The 15,459-nt window shown below is 33.1% G+C and overlaps 1 protein-coding gene across 1 annotated transcript in view; it reads left to right on the top strand.

Moving 5' to 3' along the window:
- cacna2d3a (calcium channel, voltage-dependent, alpha 2/delta subunit 3a) overlaps positions 1 to 15,459 on the top strand; it is a 413,801-nt gene that overhangs the window by 384,131 nt on the left and 14,211 nt on the right. Inside the window, exon 35 of the mRNA XM_049485574.1 lies at positions 3,384 to 3,498. Coding sequence (XP_049341531.1) covers positions 3,384 to 3,498 — 115 coding nt within the window. The remainder of the gene's footprint in view (positions 1 to 3,383; positions 3,499 to 15,459) is intronic.

Genomic DNA, 15,459 nt, shown 5'->3' with positions numbered 1-15,459 from the left:
CAGCAAAACAATAATTTTAGCGACAATTTGATGGCATTTGATGAATGACTTTATGTAGTTTAGGAGAGCATGAATGTTGGAAACATTGCTTTGACACAGTATGTGCATAGTCCATTAGTTTAAAAGGGACTGGGACAAGTACACTGGATTATAATCTGTCTGTAATTCTCAAGGATAAAGTTGTACATTTTTAGCCTTGGTCTTTAAAGAATGAAGAATTACATTTATTTATTTATTTATTTATTTATTTGTTTTTTTTGTATTGCAAAAAAAAAAATTAAAAATTCCCGCACAAGCTTAAGCATTACCTCGGCTACATTATGGTGACAATATGAGAAATATTAGGTGAAATTAATCTTATTTATTGCTGAACATGCAGCAGCAAGTTGCAATATATATATATATATATATATATATATATTTGAAAATCTGTGGAAAGTGTTTTTTTTATTATTATTTAAATTTAATTTTGACATTTAATTTGTTCATTTAGCTAATTTTCATTTGAATTTGTGATGTCACTGATTTCGAAGGTTAATTTACTCTTAAAAGGGTGGAGTTATCCCAAGAACACAGAGTGAACATGGAATGGAAAAAATGCTAAATGAACCATTTAAATGCCAAAATTAAATAAAAAAAAAACACAAAACACTTTTAACACACATTTTTAAAAATGTAATTTTATAAATTAAATTAAAATTTTAACCAGGCAGCACTACAACACATCATGAAAAAAGAAAACACCTCACATCAAAAATCTTTCTATAAGTCGTACAAAAAGTATTTTAAAGTGAAGGCTAACGTTCCTCTATATGTATAATAATGTGTACATTTACAGTAAATCTGAAAAATGTATTGGTATATGTATTTAACTAATAATAACTATTTTGTGAACACAAAAGGTGCTTTATATTTATGTTGAGCAATTTTTTAAATGCTTTTACATTTAAAAGTACTGCTGATATTTTCTATACTATAGAAATAAATGTAGATTTTATTTAAAATCTAAAGAATGGAGTGAGCTGTTGGGCACTTGATTGACTGATTGAGTTTTCCACCCTGTGTTCATTGTTTCTCACAGATAGCCCTGTTTTAAAGCTTTCCTCCTGCAGTGTTTCACATACCACTGTCTGCTGCTGCTGCTGCTGCTGCTGTACTCGTTTACCTGCAGAGCAGAGTTCAGCACAGAAACCTGATCCACACCAATAAAACCAACAGCAGGACAAATCTGCCATGTTCACCAAGCTGAACAAATCCGTGCCTCAGCTCAGACGGAACGTGGCAGCGCTGCAGCGAGACAACGCTGACTTTTAAAGATCTACATTTAAGCCTCATTCCTCTGACAATCCGCTTACACACAGTATTTACCCGTGTCTGCACTAATAAAGTGAAAGAAGCCCTGAATTAGGCCTGATTTTAGTAGTGCACACGTGATAAAGAGGCTGTAGTTTTGACTGCATGCACACTGAAGACAATAGAGCTAAATATATATAAAAAATATAAAAAAATAAATTACAAAAAAATAATAATAATAATAATTTTCATTAATTTTAAATATTCTGATCATGCTAAACTTTACTTAGATTGCATTTACTTAATTATGATCAAATACATATACAGCTCTGGAAAAAAACAAATATTTTTATTTTATTTGGTTTTTATTTTGCTATTTATAGGTTTATGTTTGAGTGAAATGAACATTGTTGTTTTATTCTATAAACTACAGACAACATTTCTCCCAAATTCCAAATAAAAATATTGTTATTTAGAGCACTTATTTGCAGAAAATTAGAAATGGCTAAAATAACAAAAAATAATGCAAAGAAAAAAGTGTCATATGTGTAAAGTTTTAAGAGTTCAGAAATCAATATTTGGTGGAATAACCCTGATTTTTAATCACAGTTTTCATGCATCTTTGCATGTTCTCCTCCACCAGTCTTACACACTGCTTTTGGATAACTTTATGCCTGCACTCCTGGTGCAAAAATTCAAGCAGTTCAGTTTGGTTTGATGGCTTGTGATCATCCATCTTCCTCTTGATTATATTATAGAGGTTTTCAATTTGGGAAAATCAAGGAAAAACATCATCATTAAGTGGTCTTTTATTTTTTTCCAGAGCTGTATATAATTTAACACTTTTTAAATATATTTTTAATTGTATGTGTTATTATTAAATATTTGTAATATGCAAAACTGTCAATAACCCTGTTCAAATTATTCAAATGATTGATATTAAATTTTCGATATTTATCAAGTATAAATTGCTAAATAATTAGCAATTTATTCGAAAATAATTTTTAGTTAGTATAAAACACATTTAGTCCAGGACTGATGTCAATTCCTGAAATCCTTAAATTATCATAGTCAAGACACTGTTGAATTTGTTGAATTTAAAACATTAGAAAATAGATCAAACACAACAAACAAAAACATTGTGAGCATGAAATATGACCTATGCAATGTTTTTGTACTTTTTGTACACAACTTTCGTACAAGAGCTCTATTTAAATCCTAGATTTTCAGTAATACTGATTACTGTTTGGTTCTTCAATATTTTTTAAATATAAGACTGCTCCAAACACAAATCAAATGCATATTACGTTTCATACAATACAGCCTGACTCTTAGTGTATTGTTTTATTGGTGATTCCTGAAAAATAACTGCATTAAATCGCACTGTGTGAGTACAGTGTGAACCTGGTCTGATGCAGTGACACTTATGAGCACTAGGTGGCGTCAGAACTAAACAAACATGCTGGCGATTTCCTTTGGCACTGAATTGAGTTCAGCTGTCATATACTTAGAGCTGTTTCTGCATGATGGATTGCCTGAGACACTGATATTCCACTTCCAGAAAACAATAGTTTAAGGTCACATCATTTCTCTCTCTCTCTCTCTCTCTCTCTCTCTCTCTCTCTCCCTCTTTTTTTCTTGCAATCTGCTCACTTGCACTTATTTCTATCTATCTATCTATCTATCTATCTATCTATCTATCTATCTATCTATCTATCTATCTATCTATCTATCTATCTATCTATCTATCTATCTATCTATCTATCTATCTAGGCCTGTATCTCTATTGCACATATTTAAATCTATCTATCTGTCTGTCTGTCTGATCTATCAATCGCAGTCAGATTTTTTTATTTAATGATTTATTTTTCTTTCTTTCTCTCTCTCTCTTTTTCTCTCTCTGTCTCTCTCTCTCTTTCTTTCTCTGAATATCTCTCTCTTACACACAATCTATCTGCCTATATTTCTTTTTAACTATCTATCTCGCTCACTCTCTGTATATCTATCTTGCAATCAGTCTGCTTATATTTCTATTTAACTATTTCTCCATTTCTCTCTCTCTCTTTCTTTCTCTCTCTCGCTCATTCTAGCCCACAGAAATGGTCGGACGATGCTGGTTCCGTGTGATACTGAATATCCAGCCTTCATCTCAGAGAGAACCATAAAGGAGACCACAGGGAACATAGACTGTGATGACTGCATCAAGTAGGTGGAAATTTAGAAAAAGCATATAGAAAAAAAAGCGTCTCATAGACATTTCCCTCTTTATTGAATAAGACTAGGCCGCATGTATGTGTGTGTGTGTGTGTGTGTGTGTTTAAGTTTGTGTGTGTGCATGTACCTTGTTAAAAAGGTACTGAAACATCTCTATATAGCTCCATGTAGAGGCATTAGATCTAACTCTGTAGAACAGTGTCAGGCCCGGTTTGTCTGTGTGTGTTGTGCCTGTGATTTCTGACCTATTGTGTGGAAATATTATACACCCATATTCCCAAACATCCACTACCTTTTTTTCCTGTCTGCACACACGGGCTCCCACTTTAAAACACAACACCTCCACTGATACCGTATAATAAACATAACAAGCTTTTATTAACTCACCCTGACGTTTTGATCACTGGACTCGACGGGGGCCTGAGATGCCAGAAATCGAACGCTGTTCTCGTTTTTTTTTCAGCCCTGAGACTCAAAGCGAGCAGGCCACTTTTGTCCCAATTCAGCCCATATTTCACTTTTATTGCTTCGACTGCGCGGAGCAAAAGCAAAACACAGTGATGCAGAGGATAGCTTTACAGTATGATTAAAAGACACATGTTTTTATTAAAGAAATGATTTGGAAGGAAACTGCTGTAGTGGTTTAATATACGGGTCTGCTCGGGGTGGAGTGAGGAGAGAGGGAAAAGGGAACAGATGAAGGAATGGAGTTTGTTGCTTCTTATAAACTGCTTTTTTGTAGTTATGATGTTTTATAACATAGTCTTAACTGTTAGATGTCTGTTTTTTATATTTAAATAGGTTAACTGTTGCTGATCAGAACATAGTTGTTAGGTGGAGGAGGTTATGTATGGTCATCTAGTTAAAGATGAGTGAGTTGGAGTGAGGAGCATAAGGGGAGGGAATGGGCTGTATATAACTTTTTAGGTATATAAGTTGTTAGGTACAGGATTTATCATCTTCCTGTATTGTGTTGCTTTACTGTATTAGCTAAAGCTATGTCAGATCACTCAAAAACAAACGTGCAGATTGTTTGTGACTAACAGAATGTTTCAATTAATGCATTTGTTGTTTTTTATTTATTTATACAATTTTTAACTTAGCTTAGGCATGGCTAGATGTCATGACATGTCTCTGTCACACAGTTCTACCAAGCTGTTTTTTTTTTTTTTTTTTTTTTTTAACTGCTACAAAACAGCAGTAGACAACTCAACAAGCTTGGAGGAGAACACTAACACTAACTCAATCAAACTAGGTAATTGGAAGAGAGAGAGAGAGAAAGTGAAAAAGAGAGTGATAGAGACAACTGTTCTTAAATATTTAATATCTAATTCAGTTATCCTTTTTATCTATCTATCTGTCTGTCTGTCTGTCTGTATGTCTGTCTGTATGTCTGTCTGTCTGTCTGATCTACCAATTGCAGTCTGTCTGCCTATATTTATATTTAATGATCTATCTCTTTCTCTCTCTCTCTCCTTCTCTCTCTCTTTCTCTCTCTCACCTACAATCTATCTGCCTATATTTGAGTTCTACCAAGCTGTTTTTTTTTTTACTGCTGCAAAACAGCACTACACAGCTCTACACGCTTGGAGGAGAACACTAACACTAATAATTGGAAAAGAGAGAGAGAGAAAAGAGAGTGATAGAGACAACTCTTCTTAAATAATTAATATCTTATTCAGTTATCCTTTTTTATTATTTATTTATATGATTTACTTTTATATATAAGATATGTTAATATATATATTCGATATGTATTTGTTACAAAGTGAGAGGAGGGATGGACGTAAGCGCAGAATATATTTATAATATTATTTATTAAATAAACAAACTAAAACAAACTAACAAACAAACAAACATAAACCAAAGCTTCACTGAAAATAAACAGAAAACAAACACGGGTAAACGCAAGACAAAATTACAAGACTGAAATAACTAAAATAACAAAGATGAGATTAAAGTTTAATCAAAACTAAGAAACCAGTAACTCTAGAAACAAAAAACCAACCTGACAGACACACAGCAAGGTATCATACAAACCTGATCACAGACAGCAAACGAACTAACAAAACACTAAGGAAGAAATATAAAGAAAAAGGTTACTGAAACAAACACTATACACCAGAAGATAAACTAAAAGACTGAAACAAACAGGCCAAAATAACAAAGAAACAAACTACATAAAGCAAACCTGGAAAACTGAAGACAAAAAACACAGCAGGTCTGAGGTTAAACAAAACATTTAAACACAATCTGGAAAGATTAACAGGACACGGTCAAACAAAAAGCGCGACAGAGAACAAAGGATCACACGAGGTATTTAAACACAGGCACACACTAGGGACACCTGTGGAGGTAATGAGGGGGCGGAGTTACAAATGACTGATGACAGGGTGGGGCTAGGGCGGAGACAGGACCAAAACACAACAGAAGCACATGGCTGGGAAACACATGACAGGTAAACAGAGGGGCAGGAGCACATGGGACCAAATGAGGTAGAAACACAAGACAGACATGGGCTAAGGTGTAACAGTATTGGTATTTATTTTTTTACCTTTTGTATAATAACTTCTTGTTGCTTTGGCAAAAGTTGTTAATTGCAATTCATGCCATAAAGCTATTTTTAAATTTTAAAAATGAAAATTGAAATTGAATAGAGAGAGAGAGAGAGAGAGAGAGAGAGAGAGAGAGATTGTATGGGGTGTTATGCAACAGTCCTGGTTCAGTTTGCACTGTGGTGAGGACATCAGTTTTGGTTTATGATGGTTTTGATTTGCGTGTGGAGTCCTAAATTACTACATGCATTACTGTTCAGTCTCAGCAGCTCATAGTTTATGGTGAAATTACTGTATTTACATTGCTAACTACAAAGAAATGAAGTTTGAGGCTTTACATAAGAGAATTCAGTTTTTAGGACCTGGTAAAAAAGAAAAAAGTTAGTAGAAATATGGACAGAATTGATATTTTATATATTTAAAATTTGACACACTCCTTCTCATTCAATGTGTTTTCTTTCTTTTTTTAAATACTTTTTTACATTGTAGATTTAATATTGAAGACTATATTTAAGCTCTACAGAAACACATTTAGAATTATTCTGAAAAAAAAACTCAGAATATGTTTTATATTTTAGATTCTTCTGAGTATCACATTTATCTTTGAGGACAGATCTGCACACTCCTGGTGAGATTTTAATCTCAGTCTCTTCATGAGGGAGAGTCACCTGGAATAGTTTTCTCAGCATCTTGAAGGAAGGAGTTCCTGGAGGTGCTGAACAATAGTTGCTGCTTTTCCTTTACAATGTAAAGCTCCAGCTCATCTCAATTAAATCACCTCAAATCACCATCTCAGTTCATCAGGTTTATATCAGGGGATTAATATGGAGCACTTTTTTTTTTTACTGTTTACTACGTAATTCCATATGTGCCCCTTAATTGTTTTCATGTCTTTAATATTAATCTACAATGAAATATAGAGAAAATACATCAAATAAAGAAATTGAGGAAAACACACTGAATCAGAAGATGTTTCAGAGTTATAAAATTGGTACGGCAACACTTTCTATGAATGTCATCTCTATAAGACTCTATAAACGTATTCATAACACATTATAATGCATTCATAAGGCATTATAAACATGACTATACATATTTATAAAACTCTATAATTCATCATAGCCATGTTTATTATGCATCATGAACTGTGATTATAATGCATTAATACCTGTGTTTATAACATGTTATACGTCAATACCAAGAAACTCAGTCCCAGCTTGTAGGCTTTTATCATGACTAAAAAAGCTTCCAACTTATAAACACACCCTCAGTAATCCTATAAATATATTTTTAACCACTCATGAATTATACTTGTCTTAAATATAATATTAGTTATAGTCAATTATAATGTATTATAACAGGTCTTTGTGCGCTCTATAACAGTAAAGCGACAGACTTTCATTGTGGGACTAGATAATTAACGGGATTATAGATATATACTATTTTAACATATATATGATAAACACAGCTTATAATGTATTATGATCACACGTCATAATGCTTCATAAACATGGCTATAGTGGGTCATGCATTTTTATAAATATTTATAGCCATGTTTATAATGCCTTATGAATGCATTATAATATATTATGAATGCAGTTATAGAGTCTAATAAAGATGGCATTATTAGAAAGTGTTACCATTGGTACTGTTATATCTGATAGAAATGATGCAAAATTAAAAAAGAACAAATTATATTAGTTTAGTTGATATTCACTTTACTCTGAAAGACCAGCTTATCCACAGTACACTGAGATAATATGATAATAGATTATAATATGTAGTTTTTTATCATTATAACTATATCAGAATATCTATGGGGGAGCATCTGTGGGGGAGTATTGCGTTCGTGGGAAACACTGTGAGTTCTATATTTTTTTTAGGAATGAGGAATTAATATATGGACCCTCATACAAATCTCATATTCATGACATTTCTTTTCCATCCTGTCTGATCCTATTTCTCTTATTCTGCTCACGTTTTACTCTGATGTAGCCGGTCATTTGGAACCTATTGGTCAGTTTTTACCTCAGGTGCCTCTGAGGGGAAACCAGACACAGCTGCGTTGCTAAAATAATGACAGACATGCTGGAATAGCAGGAAAAATCGTCTATAATGTATACTCAGAATGACCAGTGTGAGCTTTGCTAAGTGGAAACACTCATGCAGGCTTTTTTTTTTACATTAAAGTGGATTTTATTTTGCTTAATAAGTGTAATATCAAGTGTTGTATTACAGTTTTTTGGTACCACTTTAAAATAAGACTACCTTTATAAAGGGTTTATAAATGGTTTACAACTAGTTTTTTAATGGTTACTAATTAGGTTGTAAATGCCTTAAAAATCATTAATAATCAGTTATAACACATACGTAGAAAGGGCAAAAATGACCTGTTGTTTTCCAAATAGTGAACCCACAGCCATCTATATTGTTGCCCTTTCTACGTATGTGTTATAACTGATTATTAATTATTTTTAAGGCATTTACAACCTAATTAGTAACCATTAAAAAACTAGTTGTAAACCATTCATAAACCCTTTATAAAGGTAGTCTTATTTTAAAGTGGTACAGTTTTTTTGTTCAATTGCTTACACACTAAAATGAGATGCATAGCTCAGTTATTTAAACTCACACACATATAGATATAGCTTCTTCTGAAATCTCTTCTCAACACTCATTTACACACATTTTACAATTAAAAAATGCACTGTATAAACACATTAAACTCAGTTCTCTACATAAGACACAAAAATCTTATATAAACAATGATGAAAACACTGTTTCCATATCAAAATTACACATCAGCTAATTGCTCAGTACAGGTGCATTTCACATAATTAGAATATCATTGAAAAGTTATTTTATTTCAGTAATTCAGTTCAAAATGTGAAACTTATTATATATTATATATTATAGAACTGTATTACACACAGATCTATTTCAGCTCTCCAAACCTTCTTCATACTTTCCTCTGCTGACACATTTTATGGAAATGCAGATTTCATTTTCCAGCAGGACTTGGCACACTGCCCATACTGCCAAAAGTACCAATTGTTCTAATAAAATATTTGAATTTTCTGATATGCTGACTTTTTTGTTTTTTATAAAAGAATAAAAGAAATAAACACTTAAAATAGATTGCTCTGCGTGCAATACATCTATAGAATCTATGAGATTCAAATTTATTTTACAGAAATGAAGTTATTTTCAATGAAATTCAAATTATTTGAGATGCACCTGTAGATGAACCACCTGACCAAACACCTCAAAGATCAATATTACTTATAACCACTTCAATTAAGCTATATAAAGCTCTATAAAAACACAGATGAGCTCCTTTTATCTATATATATATTTGTGCACAATTCTTCTGTTATTGACTTTTTTCGTAAGCATATTTTTTTTGTTCAGTCTAGCGTAAATATATCTGCTGTGCATATGTTGCACTGACTGGTTTGGTGAAAAATACTAAATTACACAACATCTGTGTGTGTTTATCTGCATACATTTCTAAGCATGCATGTGAAAAATCTAAGGAATATAAGGAATTTTCTACAGTTTGAACTATTTCAGTATTATGCTAAAGTTAAAGCTAAAGATGAGCAAGCTTTTAATTTCATTATGATCATTCTGCTTCAGGCTTATTACTTTTAAATAAAAATGGATTACAAAAGTACATTTTGTTCCAAACTTTTTTTTGATGTTTTAAGCCTGAATCAGCAGCAGGTCAGTTTTTCATTTTGAACACAAACTTTTCTATTAATCTGCAACTAAATGTGATCAATTTTAATGAGAACACTGACAAAAAATTGCTCGCAAACGTTTGAACAATCCTGATAATAAATCCTGTTTTTTTTAAGTAAAATAATTTACAGAACTTGTAGAGAGAACACCCTTCTGCTTATTGTAATGCATTATTTCTATTTATTTGATGCATGTTATATTTTTTGAGATGTTATATTTTTTTCAGTATGGAAATAGGTTGTGAATATATATATATATATATATATATATATATATATATATATATATATATATATATATATATATATATTTTTTATTTTTGTAGATTTTTAGTTTATTAAATAATCTGTTAAATCTAAAGTTAAGGCTAAAGATGAGAGAGCTTTTCATTATGATCAGCAGTGTATTAGAGTTGGTTAGACATATATCTGGTAATATATAATAAAAGTCTGATTGTCATAATGCTTTATGGAGTTTTGGCTGCAGTGTTTTTTTATATATATTTTGCAGCATATATGAGGATATATTTTGCAGTCTGGATGTTGGGTGGTTTTGTGAATCATGTTAAATAGTATAGTAAAACCAGTCTGTGTTTAGCAATTGGAAAAAAAAAACTAATGTCAGACTAAAATACTAAAATATGCACTGATATGATAAAAGTCAAAAGATTAAATATATAAAAAATATCTCAAAAACATTCCAAATGAGCGTCTGCCTCTGAGTTTTGAGACTCCAGCCATCGCAGCCAGCAGCAGCCCAGTGTGTTTTCAGAGCGATGCAGAGCACATCTGGATCCAGCTCAGAGTGTTCTCTGCCCACGGTAAACCACAGCTCAGCATGACCGCCGACCCAGCTACGTTCACACATTTACAGCCAATGGAAGAGCCGTGTCAGAAACGGCCAAAAGCCCCGCCCCCTCCGCAGGCCCGCATCCGCTCGACCTCCCAAAGGCCCGCGAAAAATGACGCAGCTCTAAAATCAAGGTAATCTGCTTAAGTGTATCTGCCCCCCAGGCTGAGATTAGCTTAATCTTGTTTGGATGAAGGAAATTGATTAGAAACACACACACACGCACACACACACTCGCAGACACACACACACACACACACACATCTGCAGAATGAAAGGTGTTTAAGAGTTCATACTGTCGGCTCGATTAGGAACAAATTTCCTCTAAACAGCCCTGAAAGGAGGGAGAGAAAAAAAAGAGAGAGAGAGAGAGAGAGAGAGAGAGAGAGAGAGAGAGAGAGAGAGAGAGAAGAAAGAGGGATGGTTATTCAGCCGGGTCTTAGTTATATTAGGTGATAATTTTAGAGTTATATTCTGTTAAATCCAGGTTTAGTCTGCAACTCAATTGTGAAATTAAACGACCTCTTTAGAACCATAATGTCTTTAACATCACCACTGATAAAGAGTCTGTAAAGATCTTTTTTTTTTTGTGAGCTTATGAAGTGTTTTGTACTTTATTGCTTTTATATCTTTTATCTTCACTATTGTAACAAAACCTCATTTTTACCTCATATTAAAAAAGAGATTTTTTAAAAATGTTGCTCTTTGTTAATTTAGGGAGATTTTAGTCTATTTTAGTCTTCATTTACACATAATGAAAAGCTTTTGACATTTCATTTACATTTTCATTGTGATGTAGTCATTTTAAATAGGAATCACTTGGCTTGTCTTATTAATATATTAAGTTAGACATTAGAATGTTCAGTGTTTTTGTCCAATACACTCTAAACAAAAAATAAAGATTTTTGAATTATAAAATTATATTTAACAACATATTATAATAATATTAATAAAATGATCTATGTACAGTTGTGTGCAACAGTTTTATAAGTCTTGTTCATTTTTTAAACTGAAAATAAAATATTAAATGCTCCACATTTTTGCAGAACATTTGTTTTTATTAATTCTTAAAATACAACATACTGCACAAATATTAAACCTTACTTAACATAATGGTGGCTGGCATGCAACCACCTTGTATCTATATACATATATGTAGAAAAAAATATATATATAAGCATATATTTTACAGTTTCCTGCAGAACTGTTTCATACAACTGTATATTGAGATTTGATAAGATTTTTTGGATGAAGTATGGTGTGTGCTTGTGTGTGTGTGTCACACGTCTACCTCAGCAGTGTTTTATGTCTGGGATTGAGGCTGTAACATTTAGTGGTGTGTGTGTGTGTGTGTGTGTGTGTGTGTGTGTGTGTGTGTGTCTGAATGAATGCTAGTGTATGAATGGTTGAGGCCGTATGAGTGGGCTGCTCTGTGTGTGGGTCCTTTATGCACTGTAACATTGATTTTGTGGAACTGTAACTCTCCATGCACACACACACACACACACACACAGATTGTGTGGCCAGCCAGTGTGCATGTGTGTGTCCTCTTCAGTCTATGGTCTTCAGTCTAATCTTTTTCTTTATGTGTGGTCACACATCACAGCTTGGTCCCAGGGCCTTTAAAACCATCTGCTGTATGTTTGTGTGTGTATGTGTGTGTGTGTGTGTGTGTGTGTGTGTGTGTGGTTGACACAGAGGGATAGAGTCTGGGTTTTTAACAGTGCCAGCATGCACTGAGTTGAGCTGCAGTCAGAGGTGAATATAAATACATAAATTAGTGTTTAAATACAGCGTTAGTTATGGCTTCTTTCTTCGCATGCTTTCCGGTGAGTGGGTGAAGGGTTAAGTGTGTTTGTCTAGGAAAGCACTCCCATTTTATAGTCTTAACCTTTCAGAGAGAGTGTGTAGAAGTAATATTGTGTCTGAGTTTGTATTCAGACCTTTTAAGGACAAAAATGTTGGGACTTTGTAGAAAAATCTGGAAAAAAACAAGGCTGATGTTGTTTTTTTATTTTTGATTTTATTCCTAAAAACATATTCCTATTACATTATTTTTTAAACACATTCATATTAAGGATGTAACAGTACACTTAGTCCGATTCTTTGATGAATTTGGTATCAGATGTTTTCTGACAAAATTTAGACGAGCCTTAATGTTCTTTTTGCTGTGCAGTGTTTTTTTCATCTTGGCACTGTGCCATATGCAGGCCACTTTTGCCCAGTTTCTTTCTTATAGTGGAGTCATGAACCCTGACCTTAACTGAGAAAGTGAGCCTGCTGTTCTTTGTATGTTGTTGTGGGGTCTTTTTTTTTTTTTTGACCTCTTGGATGAGTCTGAACTCTTGGGGTAATTGTGCATCGACCGGCCACTCCTGGGAAGGTTCACCACTGTTCTATGTTTTCACTTTTCACTGTGGTTTGCTGGAGTCCCAAAACTTAAAAAAAAAAAATTCACACAGGGCCACAGATTTTTTTCTCCCTTAATAACAAAACACTTCATTTACAAACTGCTTTTTGTGTTTACTTCAATCAATCAAGCAATCAATAAACCTTTATTTCCCCTCTGTAATACATTGAGACTAACCCTCATTTACAATGCGGCCGAGCGTTTACAAAATTAAAGGGAGTGAATAAAAATGTAATGATTAAAACAAGCAAGCAATTTAAGATTTAGTTAAGAAGAAATAAAATCATTCAGAATAAAAGGATATGCAGACAGGCTAAAATCGTAAAGCAATACGACAAAGAAATAAATAATTAGAATAATACAATATGAACACAATTAAAGAAATGGAGGACTAAAAAAAAAACTAAATTAATAAAAAAAGGTAAATGAAGGAACTAAAATAAATAATAATAATAATAATAATAATAATAATACATTTAAATAATTATTTAATAAATTAAATAAATTGGAAAAGGGCCAAAAGAAAAAAAAAACAGTAATAAAACAAATTAAAGGATGAAATGAGGAAATGAAGGATAAAATAAATAAAATAACAAAAGTAAAAGGTTAAAAACATAAAATTAGATACTAAATTAGAGACTTAAAGTTTAAAATGACTGAGTGACACTAGTGAGCTGAGTTTTAGAGTTTCCTGTAGTGAATTCCAGCTCACTGGTGCACTGTAGCTAAAAGCAGATTTTCCCAGTTCAGTAAAATCTATAGGAACCTGACAGGTAATCCAGTCAATAGAGCGAGTCTGATAAGTATTGTTATTAATAGAAACCATGAATGAGATAAAAGATGGCATATGTGACTTATATTTAATTTGTTGATGATCTGAAATATTTAACAATGACAAACATGCAAAAAAATAAGAAATCATAAAGGTTCTTCTATATAAAACCAAGTACTTCTTCTATGGCATGCACTGTATATGTCTGTATGTGCATGTGTGTGAGTATGCACTTCACAACCCCACTTCTGCAGCATATTGAGGAACTTGACGGTCACACACCTGTGCACTTGGATGTCCTTACTCTCCTAAAAGTGCCGTCAGAAGGGGGATGTGGGTGGTTTATCATCAAAGCCTTTTTACAAGCGGTATAAACTTTCTGTTACAGCCGCTGTGCCCCTATCACAATGATATACATCAGCCCTCCACCACCAGCATTTATAAACCCTGTTTAAGTGCACTCAGTCTTTCAGAGGAATGCGCGCCGAGACGTTTAACTCGAACCTTAAAGCTCTGATGCAGGAGAAAAATATGGATTTACAGTCTGCATGCTAAGTATTGATCGTGTTTTAGGGCCTGGGCCGCCGCGTGTTTAAGAAACGTAGCGTAATGGAGCACTTGAGCTTTGAGACTGTGCATTAATGTAAAAATAAAATAGTATTCGGTTTATATCGCAGGTTTAAGCTAGCGCTGAGGTCATGCCTTGGACGAGAGAAACTGTGGATCCAACGTATTTACGATGTTTATGTTGTTTGAAATTCGGCTTAAATGCTCTACGTGAGCTTTGATAAAGTAGTATTAAGTTTATATCTCAGCTTTTAAGGTAAAGCTAAGTGTCTGATGTCCTGACTTAGACGGAAGCACATACACTGCATGCACAGTTTATTTATACACAGTTTATATACGATGTTTGAAATAGGAGATATGTGCTGTGTGTGTGTTTAGGATTAGTGTAAGAAAAAAAAAAGGGGGCGTGACTTTCTCTGAGAAAGTTTGACAGCGACGTCCCACAGACTGTGAGATATATGAGTAGTTTATCATGTCTGCTTTGTGTCCCTCAATTTGACAGAGACAACAAAGTCTCATGGTGTTCTGTTATAGGGGGACTCTATTTTTGCATGTGGTTTTCTGATTGGTTAAGTTTATATTAGATAGATGGAGGAGAGTGAGTTCTAATAAATTATATTAAATAAGTGAACTGGGGGAAAACAGGCATATTTGGTGCCACAAACCAGGTTTTAAAAGCATTTGAACATAATTATTTTTTTCTTATGGAAAATCTATCCCTTTAGGAATAATTCAGCTGTAACTGTTTGGAAAATATATGCTAAAGGAACCCAAATATGCTAAATACAGACAAATATGTTTACCTATGTTCTATCTATGTTTACTGTAAATAAATGGAAGTGTTTTACTCACCCAAATAAATCTGAAATCTGTGTAGATTAATATCCAGTGCCATTAACTTGCAGAGCACTCTTTATAATCAAGTGCACCTTATGTATGAAAATAGACCAGAAAGTAGATGATTATTAATAGTGCACCTTATATTCCAATGCACCTTATAGCGCAAAAAAAGGTTATATAAATAAATGTGATTTTTCAAACATACTGGACATGTA

The sequence above is a fragment of the Astyanax mexicanus genome, chromosome 12 (genome assembly GCF_023375975.1).
Source record: "Astyanax mexicanus isolate ESR-SI-001 chromosome 12, AstMex3_surface, whole genome shotgun sequence".
Classification (NCBI taxonomy): domain Eukaryota; kingdom Metazoa; phylum Chordata; class Actinopteri; order Characiformes; family Acestrorhamphidae; genus Astyanax; species Astyanax mexicanus.
The sequence above is the reverse complement of the archived record's forward strand: the minus strand, read 5'-3'. Positions and strand labels throughout refer to the sequence as shown.